A 23,907-nucleotide genomic window follows, 5' to 3' on the forward strand; every position below is an offset into this window, starting at 1 on the left:
GAGCAGTTCCGAACCTGCCCGAGCGGTTCCGAGCGGCCCCGAACCGGCCGGCGTGGCGTCCGCCCGGGCCGAGCCGAGCGGTTCCGAGTGTTTCCGAGCCTGCTCGAGCATTTCGAGCGGTTCCGAGCGGGCCCGAGCAGGGCCGCACCGGGCCCCGCGCCCGCCCCGCCGCCGCTCCCTCCACCATCCAGCCAGTAATTTTCCAAGCCCAGCCGGCGCTTCCCGGCTGAGCCCGCAGGATCGGCGGGGCCATGGGAGACAAAGGCACCCGGTGAGTGAGGACCGGGACAGAGTGGAGCATCCCGGGGGTACATGCTCTGGCATGGCGGGGAGGGGTGGGACAGGCGCTGCCGGTGCCCTGCGCTGGAGCTGGGGATCCCCCGGGGTGGCCCCGCTGCTGGGATATGGTGCTCAACCGAGGGGTAGTGAGGACCCGGAGACTGGGAGTGGTAGGGAAATGTTTGGGGGGTCCCGCCTTGGGTCCGTGGAGTTATCGGGGGCGTCACTGCTCCCTCCCTATCAGATTTGGAGCACGGATGGATTTGGGATGGGGGAGGCTGTCGTCACCCCGGTGACGCCGGGGGACCCAGGCCCTGATGTCATTCCCGGCATGCGGCACAGCTGGGGGTGTCAGGGAGCACGTGCCAGCCCTGGAGCCCGGGGACACGAGGGCTTGCGACGCCTTCATCCCATGGGAATGCTGCCATGGGGATGCTGTCTCTTGGGGGCCCCTGTGCAGAGGTGGATGGGGACCTTCCCTGTGCTCCCCAGGGCTCCAGGTACAGACTGTGGCAGGACCCGCTGGGCTGCACATCCTGCGGGGGGCTGTTGGGATTTGGGATTGAGGGAAAGCCTGATGACCCCTGCCAGCCCTTGCAGGGAGGCCAGGTGACATCTGGTCACCAGCTGGCTCTGGTGGAGTGGTCAAGGAGTTGATACTCCCATTCTTCACCCCAATCCCTTTCTGTCCCCATTAATCATGGAGGACCAGGGATTCCAGGGTGCTCCTCAACACCATCGTTCTCCCTTTGCTCATCCCCATGCCCCCTTGGCATCAGGCTCAGGGGGCTTCGGTGCGGCATCTGCCCCACCGCCATGGCCACGGCAAGAGAGAAGGATGAGGGGAGTCTGTCCCTGCCTAGGCGGAACCTTCCGGAAACATTGCAGTATTTTGGGGTGGCAGGATAGGAGTTGTGGGTTCCTGTTCAACTCATCCGGTATTTTGGGAAGCGGCTGTTGCTGCTGCCAGCCTGCCGGGTGTTGGTGCCCCAGCCGTGGCTGACAGCATCCGCTTCCTCCCTGCTTAGTATCCTGAATTCTTGAGAATTAATGTTGCACTCCTGGAGCAGGCGGACAGCCCCACAGATTAGAGGGCTGGAGCATGCACTGCGTGCTAGGTTTCCCCCAACATCTGGGTGCAAACCCCAGGATGCAGCTGGTTTGGCTTCCAGGGTTTTCGGGTGCCAGGGGGGAGCTTGGTGAGCGGCATTCCCATCAGCAGGCGTGCCGGCAGGAGAGGCATGAGCTGATCTTCTCCCTGCCTACGCAGTGTATACGGAGGGAGCTGAGGAAGGGGGGGGGGGGCAAGAATTAGGCTGACAAATCCCTCTTCTTTTCCAGTTTGGATCTCCAAACTCAAATCCACCGAGTGTTATCAGGAGGTTTCAGCTGTGGGAGCTGATTTACTATCTGTTTTCCCAAAAGCTCATTTCTGCTGATTCCTGCTGTGGCACCCGACTTTTCTTGGGAGTCACCAAGCCCTGCAGTGGGAACAGCTGGAGGAAGCAGCTGAGTTGGTGGCTGTTGGCATCATTGGTCACCTTTTCCTGCTCTTCCCACTCAGCACCCAGCCAGGGTAGCTGCAACCCCACACAGGATGCCCAGCTACTGGAATTCCTGACTGCTGGGATTCCTAGCTTGTGGCTTGAGCATGGTTTCCTGGTGGCTAGGAAGTGCTGCAGTGGTTGTAGTACACTAGAGCCCACCTTGGCTGGCATTAAGCACCCCTTGCACCTTTCCTCTGGTTCCATAGTCCCATCTAGCCCCTTTGTAGCATTCCACCATACCATCTTGCTGCCAGGGGGGTGACCCTTGCCTGCCACCAGACCTGCTGGTCAGTCCATTTACCATCCCATTCATCCCCCTGGATGAATCCATAGGATCTGGGAGCAGGACAGGGATCTCTACTGGGAAGAGAAAGAGCCCTGGAAGGTGAACCAGGACAGGAGACTCCTGCTTCCTGGTTGTTGTTTGGAGAGCAAACTCTGGTAATAACAGCAGGATCCAGCTACATCCCAGATCCCACAGCCGAGGCATTTCCTCACCAAGGAAGTTGGTGGAGCTCTGACCCAGCTGGGGGATGCTGCTGCTGAGCCTGGAAGAGGATAGATGGATGGATGCAGTAGGGATGCAAAATGCAGCATTGGGCCTGTGGGATGCTCTTGCTTTGGGATTGGCTGGCATGGTTCTCCAGGCTTATCCCGGCACAGCTGGCACGGAGCTTCTGGCCGCCACCACGGGATTGTGCCGGTGCGTATGATGTGGTTGCTGGTGGTTCCATTATCCCTGGAGGTCCCTTTTAACGTGGTTCTAGCTAATTAGATCTGCCAGCCAACCTTGTTAGCATGAAAGCTGGCAAAACCCCTGGATTCTCCGCCCTGGGTTCGAAGGCAATCAATGGTGTTGCCATTGGATCCTGTTCCAGTGCCCAGGGGAATCAAATCCTCATAAATCTTCCTGACTAAGATCCAACGGACCCCACTCAACTATTGGCCACCCAATAAAGCCATCGTAAGCCCTGGCTGGGTGCCTAGCAAGCTCATTAAGGGATGAGATCCACGGCAGAGAGAGGGCGGGAGAGATGGGTTCCGGCTATGTGGCAGCATGACAGGCTCAAGGGCCACTGGGACTGCCAGCCCACGGCGTGAGGCCCCAAGCCCCTGATGGGCAGCGGCGGAGGCCACTTCCTGCCTCGTGTCTCCAGTGTTTCGACACCAGGAAGGGCTGGAGGGGGAAGGGAAGGCTTCACACTTCCTCCTTTCCTCCCTCTAGATCCGGTAGCGGGCCAGGGTCACCCCGCTGGCAGCAACAGGCCACTGTGTCCCCGTGTGTCCCTTCCCTTCTCCAGTGGTGCTTCAGGGGAGATGTGAGCTCCTGCACTCACGGTGTGGGGCCAGGCAGGGCTGCTGCACCCCCAAGATGAGGGCACTGCACGCTCATGTACCCACAGTGTGCAGCCAGCCTGGGCTCCTGCACACACAGTGTGGAGCTGTCTCGAGTTCTGTGGAGCTTCTGCACCCATAACATGGGGTTTCTGCACCTGTAGTGTGTGGCTGGGCAGGTCTCAGGCTCTGTGTGGGGCCAGCACAAGTGTGTGCCAGGCAGAGTGGTGAGGAATGGCTTCCCGCAGCACCTGCCATCGATCTCGCTTGCACTGGGTTCATTAGCGGCTCCAGTAGTGTCTCCAGGGCTGGGTGGGACATCACCCGTGTCCCAGAGGGCTGGCAGTGACACCCACTGAGCCTCCAGCCTTGGCTGCCTTTTCTGGGGCTTCCTAGCACACCTCAGGTTGTGATCCAGCATGCTGGGCCCTCTTTGGGGTTTCCCCTGGGAGCTGGTCTGTGGGCTGCGGAGTGACAAGGGGGTGACAGGCTGTCAGGGGATGCTCCTCATCCTGCTTTGAAGTAATGCCTCATTAATTACCCATGAAAATTTTGCTGTTAGTTGCTCTGGGCTCTCAGGAGGATGTGTTCATTGCCCCTTCATCCCTGACTCTGACTACCTCCATGGCTTTCAAACCCCCAAAACTGTGGGGTGCTGATGACCTTCTATGGAAAGTTGAGGCCTTTAACTCCCCAAGTTATTTAATTAAAGCAGCATTCCCATTAATTCCATGTTTCGTTGCACCAGCACAGGATCACACCTTCACCAGCAAACGCTCAAGACAAACACCCTACTGTGAAAGTGCTTTCCCATTTCAGCTGAGAAAAGTCAATCCCCCAACCTCCACAGGGAAAAGTCATCCAGGAAGAGCCGGCAGGATGTTCCTGATGTTCCCAGTGGCTTGGGACAGACAGAAGGATGTCCCCAATATTTTATGTGTCTGGCAGAGCATTCCTGCGGCTTGTCTGGGGACAAGGGAATGAGGGCCCCCAGCCCCCACACTCCCTCATGGAGACTAGATCCTGCTTCCTGGGCAGAGCTTGGCCAGGCTGTGCTGGTCCCCATGGCTCTCAAGAGAGTGGGATGTGGAGACTTGGGCATGCAGGAGTGCAAGGACACATATATGCAGGGATATGGAGATGCAGGGACACAGGGCTGTGGGGACAGAGGATTTCAGGGATATGGGAGTGAGGGGTGTGCCCACCCATCTCCTCATGCATCCTACCCCATTGCCGGGGTGGTAGTCACCCCCAAGCTGGCACCTACCAGCTGCTGCCTTCCCTGCCTGGCCCTTAGCTCGGTGTGGGCAGCATCAGGCACTGGGGTGGCTGAGGGTTACTCCTGGTGTGGCTGAGGGTCCATCATCCAGTAGCAGCCTGGGACATTTTGGCAGAGCCAAGCAGCTGCCCTGGGAAATTGTTTCTTTCTAGCCTAAAACCGCTACTAATCTTCCCGGATGGTTTTAATGGAATTTAAAGGCGAGGAGGGATTATCTGAGGAGAACCCATTATGGGTGGCTTTGTGCCAGGTCAGGCTCAGAAAAATCTGGCAGTGCCAGGCACCCTACCTGCCTCTGCCCGCTCCCTGCCTGCAGCAGACAGGCTGGGAATGCTCCAGCATTTTCCAGCAGTGGCATGTTGGACCCACGTCTTTTTTCCCATGTCTCTGTGGGGTGTTCCCCACAGAAGGATTTTGGGAGTTGAGAGGGGTGTCTGGGGGCTAGTCTTATGGTTTGGAATGGGAATAAAGAGCCCTGGGGACAGGAGCACCCAGACTTTTCTTCTTCAGTGGCTTTGGGATGCATCCATGTGAGGTAATGATGAGGTGGGTTCATCCTGTGGGTTGCTCCCATCCTGCATGCCTGGTGCCAGGGCCAGGTGGGTGCTGGAGTGCTGCTGCCCTTCACAGGGGTGTCTGGGCACCATCCTCAGGCGAAGGTGTGGGCTAGGGTCCTGATGTGTCCATTATCCAAAGCTGGGTCCTAGCACTGGGTGCTGAGAGTTGGATGCACCTGGCACCCAACAGGACTGTGCCAGTGGATGCTTCTTCCCCCAGGGACCCTTCCTGAAGTGGAGAGCTGGACACCTCCATGGGCAGGGATCCAGGAGCAGAGTGGGGGGTTCAGGAATAGAGGGTACCCCCTGCTCCAGCACTCACCCTCCCTTTGCTGTTTTTCAGGGTTTTTAAGAAAGCCAGTCCTAATGGGAAGGTAAGCATGACATGGAGGGGGAACCATGGGGTCTACAAGCATGGCTGGAGTTGGGGGTGGGCACGTCTCTGAACCCTAGATACCACCCTGCACACTGCTTCCTGACTCAGCATCCTGCCAGGGCACCAGAAGGGAAACTGAGGCACAGTGGGGCTGGGGGGGCTTTCCCAAGGTCAGCGGTCAAGCAGACAGGTTTTGGAATGCTGGGGTGCAGGTGACCCCCTGTGGGGGTTTTGGTCTGGCAGCAGGAGCTGATGCAGAAAACCTTTTGCCTGGAAGCTGCCTGCCCTGTGCCTCAGTTTCCCCATCAGGAGAAGGTGACTCTGGGGGGCTCATCCTTGCCTGACAGAGGAGTACAAGCCCCTAGGGTGCCACTCAAGAGTCCCCAGATGCAAAGTGCTCCAGTGCAAAGGTTCCAGGCTTTGACTGGAATGGGGTGGGGTTGGCTTTTGGATACCACAGGACAGGGTGACACTGGGGATGATGAGGAATATGGACCCCAGTGGGTGGTGACAACATGGGGGGACCCTGGAGGGTCTGCTCTGTGCACCCCTGACACCCTGTTCCCCCTTGCAGCTCACTGTCTACCTTGGGAAGAGGGATTTCGTGGACCACATCGACATGGTGGACCCCGTGGGTATGTGGTGGCAGGAAGGGGACCTTAGTTGCATGCCAGGGTGGGCTGGGCTGTCTGGAAGGATTTGAGGGAGCAGGAAATAGGTAATTTGGGATAGTATTCATGTCCTACTGTGGCTTTGCATATGCCCTAGGTACAGTAGGTGCAGACTGTCCCTGCTGGCAGCATGTTCCCCCCAAGCCCTAGCTGGCAGCTTGGTGGTGATGACTTTCTGTGTAAAGGGAGGGTATGTCTCCCTTAAATGTGCTGGTGTCCTCCCAAACCCTGCCTGCACATTCCCCTCTAACCCTACCAGTATGTCCCATGACCCTGACAGTGTGTGTCCCCCTGCCAGCAGTGTCCCCCCATCCCAGTGGCATGTCCCCTGACCCTGCCATCGTGTCTCCTAACCCTGCCATTGCATTCCCTGACCCTGCCAGTGTGTCTCCCCTGTCCCTGTGACACATTTCTGACTTGGCTGTTCCGTTGCAGATGGAGTAGTGCTGGTGGATCCTGAATACCTGAAGGAGAGAAAAGGTAATGTCTGCCCCTGGGATCCCTGGGGCCACAGAATTGGCACTGCCACAGAATGATGCTAGCATCCTCATGCAGTTCTACCCAGGCATTGGCATCTTTGGGCCCTTTCGTGACATTTTCCAGTCCCTTGTCCCCATGGCAGGTTGCCTGTCCTATGGAGAATGGGAGTGCTATGGTGGGCATCCCAAGACACAGCTGGCTGTTAGTATCTGCATATTCTCAACATGGCATGTCCTCAAGCCACCACTGCTTCCCAGTGTGCTGGTGGGACTGGCATGAGCCAGGATGCCACCTTGCCTTGGCGCCCCCACACCATGATGATCCCCTCCATGACCCACACCCTGCTACCAACCTCCCCTTGTCACCCTCTGCAGTCTTTGTGACATTGACCTGCGCCTTCCGCTATGGCCGTGAGGACCTGGATGTTCTGGGGCTGACCTTCCGCAAGGACCTGTTCGTGGCCAACTCCCAGGCTTTCCCCCCGATCCCCGAGGACAAAAAGCCTCTGACACGGCTGCAGGAGCGGCTCATCAAGAAGCTGGGCGAGCATGCCTACCCCTTCACCTTTGAGGTAGGGTGACAGTGGGTGCTCTAGGGTGCTTGAAGGGACAGTGAGCTCTGCAATGGGGACACCAAGTTCCCATCTGGCCTTGTGGGGTCGTGTTTGGGGGATGAGATGCTGCTATCTGTAATCAAGACGCAGCTTTTGGTGGTGCATTTTCAAACTCATGAGCAGAAAGCAGCCACCAGTAGGGAAACTGCCAGTCTGTGTCTGGGGGGTTCATGCTGACAATGGGGATCCATGCCAGCACTGGACAGCTCTGGCAGGGAATGAGGTGGTGTAGACACCCTGCTTCATGCACCTAACTCCTCCAGTTTCCCCAGCACAGCTTTGGCAGTGGTGGCCACCCCCTCTGGAGCTCTGTGACATTTTACGGCGCTCAATCCTATGGCCTCAAAAATGGCCCTGATGCCCTGATTTCTCAAAATCCCCCTGATTAATTAAAACCCTCTAAAATAATGTATTTTTGTAACACTTTGGGATTTGGGAAATGCAATGGTAAAATGAGGAAATCCTTCTTGGATTTCTTTCTTTCCATTTTGGACAGGAAAGGGAACTACTGGTAGCCCCCCAAAAAGCTCCTCACCCCCCTTTCCCTTCCAGATCCCCCCCAACTTGCCTTGCTCCGTCACGCTGCAGCCAGGTCCAGAGGACACAGGGAAGGTAAGGTCCCCCCATGTTCCCATGCCACTAGGCTGTGGTGAGTGGCCACTGCTGGAGTCACTTCTTTGGGGAGTGCAAAGGGGTTTCCCTCCCCTTCTTCTCTTTCTCCCCCTTTCCTGGTTTTCAGGCCTGTGGGGTGGACTACGAGGTCAAAGCTTTCTGTGCCGAGAATCTGGAGGAGAAGATCCACAAGAGGTGAGCAGAGGGGATCCATCCAGCCTGGATGGGAGTTGCATCCTTCTAGTGCTGACTGCAGGAAAGGGGCACCACAGATTGTTACCCACCTTGGGTGAGATGTTTTCCAGGATGAGATAGAGTTGTCTTTTAGCATGGGGCTTGGATGGAGGTGTTTTCCAGGATGGGGATGGGATAGAGGTGTTCTCCAGGGTAGGGATGGGTCAGAGAACATATTGGGGCTGGGATGTCCACCACTTTGCAAGGAGCCCAACACTTGCTGTGGGCAACCTGGCTGGGCCATGGGGCTTTCCCCTGCTGGGCATCCAGACAAGACCTTTTGTGGCATCCTTCTGACCCAGCAGACAGAAGAAAAGAGGGATTTGACCCAGAATGGGCCAAGAAAGAGGGTGGCCTGTGGGCAGCCTGAGTTCTTATCTTGCTGTCTTTCCTCAGGAACTCGGTGCGCTTGGTGATCCGTAAGGTCCAGTATGCACCAGAGAGACCCGGCCCCCAGCCCATGGCAGAGACCACCCGGCAGTTCCTCATGTCAGATAAGCCGCTGCACCTTGAGGCATCCCTGGACAAGGAGGTGGGCAAGGACTGGGGAATGGACACTGGTGGGGTGACCCTGGGCATCTCACCATCCTCCCTGCTCTGCCTCTATACAGATCTACTACCACGGGGAGCCCATCAGTGTCAACGTGCATGTCACCAACAATACCAACAAGACCGTGAAGAAAATCAAGATCTCAGGTGAGGAGTAGGGCTGTGTCCCCATCCGCACTGGTGTCCCTGTCCCCATCCCCGTGGGAGCCTACCCTGATCCCCATCTCACTGTGTCTCACCCCAGTGCGCCAGTATGCCGACATCTGCCTCTTCAACACTGCCCAATACAAGTGCCCAGTGGCTGTGGAGGATGCTGAGTGAGTTCTGGCTCCTTGGGGACATCATGAGGAGCCCTGGAGACCTCGGGGGGGGTCTTGGAGGAACCTTGGAGGTCTCCTGCCCCAGTGCAGCCCCACTGGGATGTTGCACTTAGCAAGCAGGGACTGGTGAGAGGAGTAGGGAGATGGAGACCCTTTTTCTAGTGGCATCTTGGGGCTGTCACTCTCTGCGTCCTCCAGGAAGGAGATGTTCATCAGGCTGGGGCAGGGATGGGAATATGTGAAGCAGTTCACCAGGCTGAGGTGGAGGTGTTTGGGGTGGCCTGTGGGACTGTGGGCGGTTGGGGCTCTGCCTAATGGTGGCAATCATCTCCAGTGACATGGTGGCCCCGAGCTCAACGTTCTGCAAAGTCTACACTCTGACCCCCTTCCTTGCCAACAACCGGGAGAAGCGGGGGCTGGCGCTGGACGGGAAGCTCAAGCATGAGGACACCAACCTGGCCTCCAGCACGCTGTGAGCCCCTCTACTCCCCAGGGCTCCTGTCTCCCCTGCAGCATGGGGGCAGGACCTGGCCCTGGTGGGCATCCAGCCCCTGCTCCAGGGGTGATGCTTGGGGTGGAGGAGATCCCGAGAGGGGGCTGGTCCCCATGGCCGTTTCCTCACTGATGCACTGATGCCCACCTGCCCCTTCCTTCAGGTTAAGAGATGGAGCCAACAAGGAGATCCTGGGCATCATTGTCTCCTACAAGGTGAAAGTGAAGCTGGTAGTGTCACGAGGAGGGTGAGTGTTGGGCAACCCCCCACCGTGCTGCCCCTCCTCTCTAACCTTGGGACTGGTCTGTGCTGCAGGTGGGGCCCCATCATCCTTAAAGCTCCCCTGGGACTAAGCAGCACAGGGCGGGACAAAAGGTGTGTGGGGGTTGTGTGTCCTTGGGAGGGAACAGTGACTAATGTGTTGTATCCTTTGACTCATGCCAGCCTGCTGGGAGACCTCGCCTCCAGGTAACACCCCACTCCCCCCAGCGCCCTCCAATCCTCACTGCAGCCCCCCATTGCACCCCCCAACCCCTCAGGGTGCTACCTGATCCCATGCCTGTCTTTGAGATTCCACTGTATTGGGATGCTGTCTCACCTAAAGCAAAAAGCCTGGCAGAGCTGGGGATGAGGTGGTGAGGCTGGGAATGCTGGCAGGGTTTGAATCTTGCATCCTCCTACTTGTACCAGAGTGAGAAGCCTGTTGGGGAGAGCGAGCAGGGCACAGAAGTGGCTCCATAGGGCTGAGCATCTCTGGATGTGGGGAGGCAAGTCTCTGGGGCTTCCCAGGTCTTCATCCTCATATCACTTCCCTCCTATGGGGACTACGGGACTACTCATCCTCTCTTGGGACCTTCTCTGTCTGAGCTCTGTCCTTCCTGTCGCTAGGGCAGCTTAGGCTGTCATGCCCTGATGTCACCATGCCCACTGAGCACTGGGAAAACTTGGTGCACCTCCTGCCATTCCCATGGCACTGCTGGCTGCAGCCTAAGTCTAAGGGATTTGGACCCCCCCATAGCTGCTAAAGACAGATTTTTGCCATGCTGGTCTCCCTCCTGATGCCCCTCTATTTCCCAGGGGGCTTGTGCTGATCTCCCCACCCCGGGGTCCAAGCTCAGCCAAGAGTCATGAGAGCTGCAAAGGAGCTCCATGGAGGATAACACAGGGGTTTGCCCAGCTTTGTGGTCTCTACAGCAGCTGTAATGGGGGGTGCTGTTCTGCTCCCCCTTCTCCAAATTTGCCTCACTCTGCATGTAAAGTGCAGGCAGGCCCGTGCTTTACCCTGGCGTCTCTTGCAGCGACGTTGCAGTGGAGCTGCCCTTCACGCTGATGCATCCTAAACCCAGGGAGGAACCAGTACACCGGGACAGTGAGTGTCTATCCCTAGGTGACAGGGACAGCATCCCTGGGGGTGGGTGGGGGAAAAGGGCGCCAGTGAGGCTGCGTGGAGGGAGATTCTTGGCTCCTGTTGACCCTGTTCACAGGGCCTCAGCATTAAAATCATGGGGGTGCTCCCATCACCCCAGTGCAGCCAAATTCCAGGGGGGTTGCCTCCACACACTGGAACTGGTTGGTGACGACCACAGGGGAATCTCAGCCACCCCAGTGGGATGGCAGTGATGACTGCAAGGGGGGTCGCACTCACCCTGGTAGGAGGGCAGAGATGAGCCTGGGGATGGTGTCACCCACCTCGGTGGGATGGCAGTCACTGCCCTGTGACTAATCCTATGTCATCCCTTTGTTCAGTTCCAGAGAATGAAGCGCCTATAGATACAAATCTGATAGAGCTCGATACGAAGTAAGAGACTAAAATATACCCCTCCCCCAATTCCCACATTTCGTGTGGGAACGTGAAACATGGCGGTTGCATGGCATCCCCCCAATCCTCTAACACCTGCTGTGCCATGGGATTGGCACCTGTGATTAACCCCACACATGTCACCTGTAAAGCATGACGCGTGCTGTTCCCCTCTCTCTTCTCTCCTCCTTCGCCCTTCCCTGCATGGCTTTCCAAAAAACAGGAGAAACTGCAGTAAGAGGCCGCTGGGATCGTGTTGGGGGTGTGGGAGGTTGTAGCCACAGCATTCCCTGGGCTGGTGATATGTTTGGGAGGTTTTAGGATACTTAACCCACCCAGCTAATCCCTGCCGGTCTGCGGTTCCCCCAGAGTGGGGAAAATGCCAATGGCCAGCACCTGCTGGACAGCATGGGAGCTCTTTTTGGGGTGCATTGGGCAACTATTAATAAGGATTTGAAAACCGAGGCTGTATGCTGGGGATGGGGGGTTTATGGGGCCCCCTGAGCTGCTGTAACATTGTGACAGTGCAGGTTGAGCTCACTGGGCCAGCTGGGCCAGCTTTGTGGGGCAGGGGTGTTTGACCTTACGCCCCACCTAAACCCCTCTCCCTTGTGTGCCCTCTAGCGATGATGACATTGTGTTTGAAGACTTCGCCCGCCAGCGACTGAAAGGCATGAAGGACGACAAGGAGGATGAGGAGGAGCGGACAAATTCCCCGCAGCTCAACGACAGATAAGCGAGCCCCCCCTGCTCGCCACCCTGCCCCAGGGACACCCCTACATTAGGCTGCTTCTCTTTTCTATAATTAATTAATTTTGTTTTCTACCTGTACTGGGAGCCTACGAATCGCCCGATGGCCACAGGACCTATAACCGTCCAGCTGTGCCGTGTTGTCTCTTCATCCAGCTGCCAGAGCTGCTGTTTCCCGTGCAGGGCACGGCCAGGGGGGTGCTGGAGGCAGTGGGACTCACTATAACCCCATCCCTGTCCAGCGTCCTGCCACTTATGAGAGCCCTTTCCTATGAGCTGCCTCTTTTATGAGTTTTATATAAGCCCAGTCTCAACACCAATTTGCTACGGGGAGGGGGGGTTGCAGCAGAATGAGGGGGAGGGTGTTTCTTTTAGGCAGCCTTCTCATGGGAAAAGGCACCTGTGCACCTGTGTCCCCTCCTTTCACCTATGGCCAGTCCCCCTCTGTCCGGCCCTGCTGCATGTGTTCCCTCCCTGGGATGCACGAGCCTGGCTTTGACTTTGTCCCCTGCCCCAGCTGCTCCAAAGGGGGTGGGCAGCACCTGCCCATCTCTTCCCCCAGGTCCCCTCAAAGTGGCCAACCCCAGAGGTCCTCCCAGCTACATCTGTTTTCACACCAGAATAATCTCCCTGGAGGAAACCAGCTCAGAGCTGGGAGCTGCTAGGGCCAGGATAAGGCAGCAGAAGAGACCCTGTGGGTCTGTGCCCTCGGCCACGCACTGCTTGCTCTGGGAGAGGCCTCAAATGCCTCTTCACAGCCATGGCAGTGTTGTGGTAGAATAGCCTTGACCCCAGCAGGATGTTGCCAGGGATACTTTTGTCCTGCCAAGCCCTCCTGGTTGATGTTTCACTCTGCCTGCATGGGATCTAGCACCTATTTGGGGGTAGGGGAGAAGCAGGGCGTTTGCCACCGTAATCAGTGTTTCAACGGATGCTTTTACCTCCTGGATTGGTGGTGCCTGGACCCCCTCCCCCCTCCAAGGATCTCTGGTCTCTCACCACCCACTGAGAGGCAATTCCCACTATTTATTGTGCTGTTGCAGTTAGCGTTGTCATCTGAGAGCATTTTGTGGGGATAGCTCCATCCCCCCCACCCAGTTTGTGGGGTGCTGAGCTGAGCCCACCCCCCTCCGCCCCTAATTTTTGGGTAAAGCTGATGGGCAGCGTGGTACTTCTTTTTGTAAAGTGGTTCCTTTGTACTGATCATTGATACCTGCTGCTTTGGTTTCTCCACCCTGTCTGTGATGTTTCTGTGTTCTGTCAAATAAATTATTCTAGTTTATTAAACTCAGAAAAAAAAAAAAAAAAAAAAAAGAAAAAACAGTAAAATACCGTCCCAATGCCTGGACGCTTCTGTTGGCTAAGGCTGGGGGAACTGGCAGCAACCATGGAACGGTTTGAGCTGAGAGGGACCTTGAAGCTTATCCAGTTCCATCCTCCTTGCCATGGGCAGGGACACCTTCCACTAGACCAGGTTGCTGAAAGATCCATCCAACCTGGCCTTGAACACTTCTAGGAATGGGGCAGTCACTGCTTCTCTGGACAGCCTGTGCCAGGGCCTCACCACCATCACGGGAATTTTTTCCCTCTTGCACAAGGACAAGGGAGCAGCAGCTACCTGCCCTACTCATGCCATCCCATGCCTCCACTGATGACAGCCTCCCTGGTGTGCAGAGACATGCAGAGAGGAACCAAGGAAGAGATGAAGGATTCTGTATCTTGCAGCAGGGACTGGGCATTATTTTGGAAATGAAGTGCATGGCCATGCAGTACCTCATGAGCACAGGGCACTAATGAGCTGTTTGTTAAACAAGCCATGTCTAGTCTGTGTCCCGCTGAGGAATTGCTCAGAGCTGATTGTTTTAAGGATCACAGAATCGTAGAGGCTGGAAAAAAACTCTCTAAGATCATAGAGTCAAGTGGTTCCCCTAGCCCTGCCAAGGCCACTAAACCATGTCTCCAAGATCCACATCCAAACATCTGCTAATGCTGCAGGGAGCTTCTCATCCCCTTTGAGAGCAGCAAGAGCCAGGACTGGAGAATGAGCCAAGTAGCACCTCCATTTATGGGCCTGAATTCAGAGAGAGTCCCTCATGGAAGGGCTGTGACTTGTCCCCTCACAGTCAAGAAAGGAGAAATCCTGCCTCAAGTTGTGCCAGAGGATGTTTAGATTGGATAGTACGGAAAATTCCTTCCCTGAAAGGATTGTTCAACCTTCGGACAGACTGTCCAGGGCAGTGGTGAACTCCCCATCCCTGAAGGGATTTAACAATTGTGTAGATGTGGAAATTGAGGACATATACGGTTTAATGGTGGGCTTAGCTGTTTGTGGGTAAAGATTGGACTCCATGATCTTAAAGAGCTTTTCCAAAATGAACGATTCCATGATTCTATGTCCCCAGCCGTGTTAACTTGCCCAGGGGCTAAAACTCTGTGGCCTCAGTGAAGACAGGTCTTCTGTAGGATCTTTCCGTGGTCCCAGGGAAAGCAGAGGTTGGACACATTCATGTCCCATGCAGCTTGAGCTCCCCTTGCCATGCTGATGCTATGGGAAGGGAGAGACTGTCCTTAAATTGGTTAACTTCATGGGTGTCAGCATTTGTGCCAGAGGCTGTCCCAACCTTCCCTGCCAAAGACAAATCTGGCTCCACCAAAGCCAAAGTCTCCACAAATCACACAACCAGACTGATCCCACATGGGCATTGTCAGAGGCTCCATGTGGTGCATTCCTGGGAGCAATTGCCCAGCACAACTCTCCAGATCCCTCCTGTGCGCCTAATCCCTTCCCACAGCATCTGTGAGTACTTAATATTTTTGACATCTCCAGTCCCCTGTCAAATCTGGTTCAAGCTGGACAAGAAGGCTTAAGTTATTTTAGGAAAAAAAAAGGAAGTTTAAATGGGTACAAACTGAGCTATTGCTTAAGCCCCATTTTGAAAGCCAAGCAAATTCGGTTCCCTGTCCTTGTTGCACTATCTGCATCACTGTGCTGTGGGAGGGGATCAGCTCCTCCACATGTCCCGGCAAAGAAGGCAGTGAGGAAAAGGTAGCTGGGTACTGGCAAGGCTCCAGTGGGCTTCTCTCCACCTCAGAGCCCACCTCCTCCAAGGTGAGACCCTCCCTCTGTGGGTGTTTCCCCCAGGAAGGAGGAGCTGCACAGTGTGACTCTCTGCACCTTCTGTTTGCCAAATTGCCTGCTCCCAGGAGTGCTTGAGGAAAACCCATTGAGCCCCAAGATCCCTCTCTGAGAACCCTTCATGTCTGTGTACTACATGCTGCCCCTCCTGAGCTGCTATGGGTCCCAGTCATGGGGCAGAAGGGCACCTCCTAAACACAGGAACCTGCAGGTCTTGGTGCAGGCGAGGGGCACGCCTGGCTCTACCACAGCCGGAAGGAACTGACTCGAGCACGTGGAGACACTAGAGAGTCAGGAGCCCTCCCTGCTGCCTGCACTAGGGCAGAAATGCTCCCAGGCTCTTGGTATTTCCCCCAGTTCAGCTCTGGCTCAGCTGCATTGGTTTTGCTGTGGACCCTTGGTAGTGGAAAGGATGCTCAGGCACTCCTGCAGGAGAGCTCAGCTCCTCTAGGACTCAAACAGGCTTTTCCCTTTGCTGATGGTGGTGACAGAGATTCATGACTTTAGTAAGTGACAAAACGTCAACATCTCCAGCCTTGGGCAGGACATGTTGCCCCTGCTTCACATGCTGCCAGGTGGAGTTTTGGGATGAGTGGAAATGTCCAGATGGCTTGTCCTGGGAGAAGAATGGAGCAGGTTCCAGGCTCAGCCACCAGGCAGACAAATGTTGCCATGGCACAGAGTGAGTCAGTACAGCACATTCCCAGTGTAAGGTTTCCCCAGGTGCTTTTGTACAGCCTTCACTCCACCTCACCTCAGCTGACACCCAGAGCAGAAAGGAGCCTTTTGCAGGCAGGTTGTTACTTCTCAATTAACACCCTTGTAACAGTGTGGGTGTTGCAGGAGTCATCACCTGCTTCCTCAGCCCAGGAAATCACATCAGTTCCATCAAATCTAGCCGTGCAGTTGGTGGGAAAAGAGCCAAAGGACGCTTTGTCTCAGACCAAGTGCTCTAGGATCCAGAGGGGGAGGGGCAGAGTTTGGAGTGGGCTGGGGCTAGAAAGGTTGTTCCTATTCCTTTCGAAGGCTGCAAGCAGAAACACAAGTGGTCACACTGAAACTTCCTGAGCGGAGGTCACTGCTTCTGAAATACGTTCACGTGTAAGTGTCAACACCCCTCAGGGGGTGCTGCTTCCCCTTGGTGGTCTGGGTCTGGAACACAGTGGGTAAATATGCCACACAAGAGCCTGTTTCCTCAAATTCCTGTTTTCTCATGAAATCAGAGAATGGTTTGGTTTGGCAGGGACCTCAAAGCTCATCCACTTCCAGCTCCCTGCCATGGGCAGGGACACCTTCTACTAGAACAGGCTGCTGAAAGATCCATCCAGCCTGGCCTTGGACATCCAGGGATGAGGCAGCAGCAGCTTCTCTGAGCAACCTGTGCCAGCGCCTCCCCACCCTCACAGGGAAGAATTTCTTCCCAATATCCCATCTAACCCTGCCCTCTGGCAGTGTGAAGCCATTCCTTGTCCTGTCACTGCAGGCCCTTGTCAAGTTACCTCCTTTTTGTTTCCCTCCCTTTCTGCAGACTGACACAAGCCTATGATCAAACAATAGCAGGATGTCCTTTGCCAGCAGCCATAGTCAGAACCATAGGTACAGCTCTCATCTGAAGGCTGGTACACACGAGAACAAGTAACATAGCCAAAATTTTTACTATTATTAAAATAGAAAATTTACAGTTGTTCTGCTCACTGCAACAGTCTCCAAAGAGTATCTGCAGGCAAACACACACCCTGCAGCCCACGCAAACTAGAGCAGAGGCAGGAAATGCTCCATCTCACCAAAACACCACCTACCCACACTTCCCACAGGGCTGAACCCAGTCCCAGACATGCAAGGAACCATCACTTGCTGCTGACAACAAAGTTCTGGGTTTCTGCAGATGCCACGTGTGCACAGTGACCAGGGGAGGGTCCCCGCTGCCACCTGCTCCGCCAAATGCGTGGCCTTTGTGAATGAAGATGGGCTCTGCTTCCCTGCCAGAGCTGTCCCAGCTCTGCGTGTCATACACATGCACGGTGCCATCAAAACCTTGGATAAAAGGGAATTAGAGAGTGCAGAAATTAATTGCTTTGCCCTAGTCCAGCTAGGCTCACGATCACCTCCCACCAGGAACAAGGAAAAATGGCCCAGACTAGAAACCCGTGAGGAGAGCAACTCTGCCTCTGAGGAGAGCGTCTCAAGGAAATAGCTGCTGCGAAGAGCCCAGATTAGATCCCTAAAATTTGTGGATTCATGAGTATGAACATGCAGGGATCTGGTCAAGAGGCAGCCTTGCTGCCCAGCTCGCATTATCAGTGCTGTAGCTTGCTGCCAGGCTGTCACTGGCACTATCAGGGCAGTGCTTGTGGTCAGCCTGAGGCCTTCCATCTCACAGAAGGGCAGCAGGCATCTTCCAGAATCCTCCCAGGCCCCTTCCAGACTTGTTGGAAAGCGGCAGCTGCAGAGGACAATTAGCTGGCATCTCTGCTGGCTCCAGAGGCAGCTCTGAAAAGCCACTCTGTCACTGGGAGGTTTTAGATGAAGTGAACTTGGCCTTGATAAAAATATAAATCAAAAACGCACCCAGAAAAGCGAGATCTCTGCCCTAAGCACCTACCTGAAATGGCAAGGTAGCCTTCCAGAGCAGGAGCCCAGGAGACGCACAGGAACTCTGCACCTGAGCCAGGAGAGGGAACTCTGGCCTTTGCCAAGGCCAAGAGCTCAGAGGTTTTCCTGAGGTCTGTCAGGGTTAGGAGCCCTCTGCTCGAGAGGCGAGCCACAGGCTGGGAGCTTGGCTCGGAGCCCTGAGCTCCATGCCTGGTGCCCATGCACCACTGCTCAGTGCATGGTGCCGAGGGCACTGCCGTGGCCTCCACGAGACTCTGCGGCTGCCGGATGTCGGCCAGGCACAGCCGGCCTGTGGCACAGCACAGAAGCAGCGTGTTGCAGTCCAGGAAGGCCAGGGTGCTGAGCTCCTCGCTGCCTCTGGAAGCTGGAAAAGAGAGGCAGGTCTCAGGTCCAATGAGGAGCATTTTCAGGATTTCTGTGCTGCAGTATTGCCTAAGAAAGAAAGCAGAATGTATGCTCAGAAGTAATGTGTCCAGCTCCAGGGCCCCCAGCATTGGAAAGACGTGGAACTGCTGGAATGAGTCCAGAGGAGGCCAAGGAGAGGCTCTGAGGGCTACAGCCTTTCTGCCCTGGTGACAGGCTGGGAGAGCTTGGGGTGTTCAGCCTGGAGAAGAGAAGGCTCCAGAGGGAAGACAAGCCCCTTCCAGCACCTAATGGCGCTCCAAGAGAGCTGGAGAGGGACTTTGGGCAACGGCCTGGAGTGACAGGACGTGGGAGTATGGGTTCACACTGACAAAAGGCAGGGTTAAATGGGGTATTGGGCAGAAATTCTTGTCTGTTAGGGTGGTGAGGCCCTGACAAGGTTGTCCAGAGATGCTGTGGTGGCCTGCAAGTTGGTTGGGGCTTGGAGCAATCTCATCTAGTGGAAGATGTCTCTGCTCATAGTAGGGAGTTGGAATGAGATGAGGTTTAAATGTTTCTTCCAAGCCAAACCACTCCAAGATTCTGCGACTCCCTGCGGTACAGGGACAGTGACAAACAGACCTTCCTTTTCCTCAGTGCTGTGATACTGTCACTGGACACACACATCCCTTCTTCTCTCCCCAGCGATGGGCTCTGTGGGGACTGGGTCTCACTGCATAGGTGAAGGCAGAGTCCTCAAGGCACCCAAGGAAACCAGACCTGAACCCACCAGCTGCTGTAACCAGGCTGTCACCTCCCTTGTTTGGGACAGCACACACAGCACCCCTCTGTGAACCCAGTTCTCCACACTGAAACTATCTACAGGACTCTGGTAGTGCCCAGATTTGGAGTAGAAGTGAGAGAAATCAGTATAATGTGAGTAGTAAGCAGCTGGTTATGGACCTGACCATTGTCACTTCTTTCCTCAAGACAATATACCCGTGGCAAATATCTTTATAACCACTTGCATGTGCCCCAAAGTACCTACTCGGTGAAATGTTTGCTACTCAAGCAGTTAGCATTGCTTTACCCAAACTCCACCTTTCCAAAAATAAGACATTAGGCTTGCCTTGAATACCTGCTGTGTAGACATTTTTCCTTGATTCAACCTCTGTAATTTGGACTCTGTCAAGTCTTGAGCCATGAAGGACCCATGGGGCTCTGGCTGAAATGGTGGCAATTTTAGCCCAGGATTGCTCAGTGCCATTTTCTGTTGCTATGGTGCTTACAGATTTAATAACATCTATTAAGATGAGACAGAAGAGACAGAAGACAGAAACAGATGTAAAACACATTGAGAACCAAGAAATCCATCCAATTAAGCTGCTTCACATTTCCTCACAAAGGTAAAACTGACCTACAAAACCAGTAAGAAATCTAATTGTGCCTAATCCCCTCTTCAGGGTAAAATCCCTTTCCAACCCATCCAGCAAGGACTGACAAAACACTGAGCTAAACAAATGAGAATTACTGAATCGAAATGTTTATGTTCAATGAAGAAGTTTTCTTCTTCTTTTGCACTTCCTTGCTGGTAGTTTACAAGTATTTCCCAGTAGCAGTCTTAAAAATGGTGATCCTTTTTGAGGCAAGTAAGGTGGATCATGATCTATCCCAAAAGATAATGGATGGAGCTTTATTTCTGACCATTGGAGTTACTAAGGGGGCAGTGTGCCAACTCCATGCAGTACAAGGTTACTGTGACAGGCCTCAATATCCTAATTCTCTGACGAGGTTTGAGCTGTTAAGTCCAAACCACCAAAATTGGTGAAGACCCTTGTCTTGTGCCCCTCTCCTGCCTGTGCCATACAAGGGTGGTCACTCAGGACATGCAAGTGGCACTCCTCTCTTTTGACACACAGGAAGAAGGGAGTTAGATATGTGAGATGCAACAACTGCATTGAGAAACTGCTTGAGCTCAGAAACCCTTACCAGAGTCCTCTGCTGACACCTGCCAGACCTGGAGGGAGCTGTCGGGTGGACCACTGGTTACCAGCAAGCTGAGGAAACAGAAGAGTCTCACAAAAGAGTCCTCCCCAGGAGCAGAGAACAGCCTTGTTTTCCCCAGCCTGGGACAATCTGGCCTGCTGTTCCTGTAAGCAGAAACTCCTGCCTCTGCTTGGAGCAGAGTGGTGGCTAGAAGGACCATAATCCCAGAACTCCTCGTGCAGGGATGCTCCACACAGCCCATGCAAACACAGTCCCAGGCAACAGCATTTATGAGGATATGTTATGAGGCTCTGATGAGGAGTAGCTGAGGGAGGTGGTGGGGCTCAGCCTGAAGAAAAGAAGGCTCAGGGGGCACCTTTTTGCTCTCTACAACTCCCTGACAGGAGGATGCAGCCAGGTTGGGATTGGGCTTTGCTCCCAAGGAACAAGACAAGAGGAAATGGCCTCAAGCTGCACCAGGGAATGTTTAGGTTGGATATTGGGAAAATTCCTTCCCTGAAAGTGTTGTCTAGCCTTGGCACAGACTGCCCAGGGCAGGAGTGGAGTCCCATCCCTCGAGGGATTTAGAAGTTGTGTGTGGCACTTGGTGACATGAGTTAGTGGTGGGCTTGGCAATGATAGGGGAATGGTTAGAATCAATGGTCTCAGAGGGCTTTTTCAACCTAAATGATGCCATGATTCTGTGATTTAATTATCACATTTTCCAGAAGGACTAGACTAAGAATGATGCAGACAGCCCCAAAGTAGTTAATGGGGACTTGTGTAGGAAGAGAGGCTGAACAAGGGATATAATCAGCCAGAGGTGTTTGTTTGGTCTAAATCCAGAGCAGGAGAAAAAGCTGGTGAACCTGCACAAAGAGGTTCTTGCAGAGCAATGGCACCAGCCACCAGAGTCCTAATCTGCTGCTGAGGACTTCCAAACAGTGCCAAATGCAGAAGGAAGGGAAGGTGGAGCAGGAAAACTCTACAGGCCTCTGCTGCTCACAAGTGGAGTAGGGAGCAGCAACACCAGCAGTTCTTGGTATGTCACTGGCCCAGATTCACACTGGTCTCAGAGCTGGCAGGATTGGCCAGCTGGGTTGGGAAGCAGGCAAGGAAAAGGAGTTTGCTCTCAGTGGATAAGTCCCCTCTCCATCTCCAATACACCCTGGGAAGGGCCTTGTGGTCATACCTGGTGTCCGGCACATATTTCAGGCTGTACACTGGGCGCTCTGAAAATCCACCACATTCTACCTTGAAATCTCTCTCTGGACACAGGCCCTAGAAATCAGAGGCAAAGCCATTTCTTCACACAACGGTGCACAACTTTTGCTCAGTTATCACAAAAAATGACAGAGACATGAGGCAAACTCTTGCTTGCTATAGCTCTTCCCTGTCCAGTGCTGCCTTTTTCAACAGGAGATAAGGACTGAAGGATCCCAAAATAGTCAGAGAGAACAAAAATTTGGAGAAACCTGCTGCCAAGAGCTCTGCCTGTGTTTGTTGCCATCTGTGCACATCTGGCTCAGGAGCTTTCTATTTACCCAGTGACCAAACACCACTTTCTACTCTAGCACGGAGATCATCCACCCAATGGTCAACCTTGGTGCTCTGCAGGATGGTCCCTCAGGCCTAGGCTGCTCAGCAAGCCCCTTCTTCATTTGGCTTGCTGTCCTCATCTGTCTTCTTTCCCCATGAAATGCTTTCATTCACATACCTGGAGATGAAGTGTCCACAACCCAAGCTGTCTGCAGAGCAGCTGCAGAATAACATGACTGCACAACAAACAGGTGACTTATGTGCTTTACCTTTCAACCAAAGCCGCTCAATCCCTGGCCATGCCCTTGTCACAGCAACAGCTCATGAAGGCCACCAAGCCCTGGCTTGGTCTCTGAAAATATCAGGCCAAGGAGGTCAGAGAGGTCTGGTGCCACCCTGGCTGCAACACCCACCTGGGCCTCCTTTGTCAGCAGCGTTGGTGGTGGGATGAGCTGCAGGATCTCGTTCCCATCAGACTGTCCATACCCGGCTACACAGACACCTTGGTGGGGTGGGCATGAAGAGCCAGGAACACGGTGAGGGCTGCCCCCCTGCCCAACCCATCCTCCCTGAGACAAACCCGAGTTACCTCACAGTCCACGGACCCCCAGACCCTGAGCTCGAGCCCAGGCTGAACCTGGAACAGCTCCAGCCACTTAGCTCCACTTTTGGGGAGCTGCACCCTGGCCTCCCCTTCGGGACCCCACACTGGCCCAAACCCAGAACCTCCTTTCCCCCTTCTCCCTTTTCCTCCCGGCTCCTGGGCCTCCTCCTTTCCTTCGGCTAGGCGCAGCCACCCCACACCGCCAGACCCCTGCCCGCTGCCTCTCCTCCCCTCAGCACTCCCCGCCTCGTACTCACGGTTCCCGCGGGCCCATTCGATGAGGCGGGTGGGCGCCTGGAGCTCGAAGGTGTGCAGGTCGCGGTACCTGCGGGGAGAGGGCGAGTATGAGGCCGGCGCTGCCCGGTCAGTGCCGGGTGCCGGGGGTCCGGGGGTCCCTCACAGTCGCAGCGACTGCAGCAGCCACTCGTCCGCCGCCTCCATGGCAACGCCCGCCCGCCCGGCGCGCGCCTGACGTCACATGCCAACGCGCGGCAGTGACGTCACCGGCGCTGAGTCGCCGCCATGATCGCAAGGGCGATGTGTGTGACAGTGCGGCGAGCCCGGGTAGCGGAGTGCGCTGGGATGGCGAGGGCGACAAAGCTTACCCAGTTCCGTTCCCCTGCCATGGGAGTGGGGGAGTGGACACCTTCCACTAGACCAGGTTGCTCCAAGCCCCATGGAACTTGGCCTCAAACACTTCCAGGGATGGGGCAGCCACAGCTTCTATGGGCAACCTGTGTGTTATAAATGAGATACAAAAGTCTCGATATTCAGCAGAATTTTGGATTGCTTTATTTGATATAGAAAGAGCAAGCAGCGCGCTGGGGAACGTGAGGGGTCACCACCCACTCCACGCTCCACCGAACCTTGGTTTGCAGCCTCTTCTTATACTGTGGTTCCTCGTGGTAATTAATAATTTTTGGGTTTGGGTTTTTTTATTGTCATAATTTTGCCAGGTAAGCAGTGGTGGTCGAATAAACATCCTTACACAAATTCACAAAGCCTTTGGGTGATAATCAGTCACAGCCATCTGGTCCCTGTAGATGACCACCAGAGAAGTTCTGGAAGTCTGGTCCTTGAGATAGGCAGCATTGATCAGACAAAAGCAGGAAGGGCTTTTTGGGAAGTCTGATTTTGCAAGCTGGTAGCCGATACAACTTATTTGAAAAACATAATATAATGAAATGTAACATAATATAACATAATATAACATAACAAGGTGATTTTAAACAGAATTATTTAATCCTATAATTTCCTTTATCTAGTGTCCATGCTTCACTTCAGAGCTTAGTATTCTGGTTTATGCAAACCCCAATGCTTTTGTGATTAACACAAGTCTTTTATCAATTGTCACATGTGCAAGGGCCTCCTCACCCTCACAGCCAAGAATTTCGTCCCAGTATCCCATCTAACTCTGCCCTCTGGCAGTGGGAAGCCATTTCACTTTTCCTGTCCTTCCAGGCCCTTGCCCAAAGTCTTTCTCCTGCTCTCTTGGAGCCCTGTTAGGCACTGTAAGGTGCTCCTTCTCTTCTCCCTGGAGCCTTCTTTTCTCCAGGCTGAACACCCCAAGCTCTCCCAGCATATCTCCAGAGCAGAGGGGCTCCAGCCCTTGAAGCACCTCCATGGCTTTCCCTGCACTTGCCCACCATGTCCTGATGTTTGAAGTCCCAGAGCTGGACGTGTTGCTCCTAAACATAAAACCTGCTTTACCCCTTGTTCTGTTGCTCTAGGCACTTATCAAGCCTCTCTCCTTTTTGTTCCTCTTCGTTTTGAGAGTTTGTCTTTACAAACAAG

At 54.5% G+C, this 23,907-nt stretch overlaps 2 protein-coding genes across 4 annotated transcripts; one reads left to right on the top strand and one right to left on the bottom strand.

Moving 5' to 3' along the window:
- ARRB1 (arrestin beta 1) lies at window positions 1-13,222 on the top strand. 2 transcript variants are annotated; one of them, XM_014882088.2, is made up of 16 exons: window positions 1-271; window positions 5,341-5,371; window positions 5,948-6,008; window positions 6,480-6,524; window positions 6,899-7,095; window positions 7,690-7,749; window positions 7,877-7,944; window positions 8,380-8,515; window positions 8,595-8,679; window positions 8,777-8,849; window positions 9,187-9,324; window positions 9,509-9,592; window positions 9,790-9,813; window positions 10,644-10,714; window positions 11,092-11,143; window positions 11,768-13,222. In XM_014882088.2, the coding sequence occupies exons 1-16, from the start codon at window positions 252-254 to the stop codon at window positions 11,877-11,879; spliced, it is 1,257 nt and encodes a 418-aa protein (XP_014737574.2). In that variant the 5' UTR covers window positions 1-251; the 3' UTR covers window positions 11,880-13,222. The 2 variants fall into 2 exon arrangements, with proteins under 2 accessions (XP_014737574.2, XP_014737575.2); XM_014882089.2 differs by lacking the exon at window positions 9,790-9,813.
- A 3,443-nt stretch (window positions 13,223-16,665) lies between these two features.
- WDR73 (WD repeat domain 73) lies at window positions 16,666-22,579 on the bottom strand. Of its 2 annotated transcripts, none has more exons than XM_014882106.2 (8): window positions 22,514-22,579; window positions 22,371-22,438; window positions 21,923-22,011; window positions 21,163-21,251; window positions 19,974-20,041; window positions 19,123-19,287; window positions 17,632-18,006; window positions 16,666-17,063 (listed from the first exon to the last, which is right to left on the bottom strand). In XM_014882106.2, the coding sequence occupies exons 1-8, from the start codon at window positions 22,552-22,554 to the stop codon at window positions 16,825-16,827; spliced, it is 1,134 nt and encodes a 377-aa protein (XP_014737592.1). In that variant the 5' UTR covers window positions 22,555-22,579; the 3' UTR covers window positions 16,666-16,824. The 2 variants fall into 2 exon arrangements, with proteins under 2 accessions (XP_014737592.1, XP_014737591.1); XM_014882105.2 differs by having other exon boundaries at window positions 19,114-19,287.
- Window positions 22,580-23,907: the final 1,328 nt, after the last annotated feature.

Source organism: Sturnus vulgaris, chromosome 2 (assembly GCF_052056855.1).
Source record: "Sturnus vulgaris isolate bStuVul1 chromosome 2, bStuVul1.hap1, whole genome shotgun sequence".
In the NCBI taxonomy this organism is placed as follows: domain Eukaryota; kingdom Metazoa; phylum Chordata; class Aves; order Passeriformes; family Sturnidae; genus Sturnus; species Sturnus vulgaris.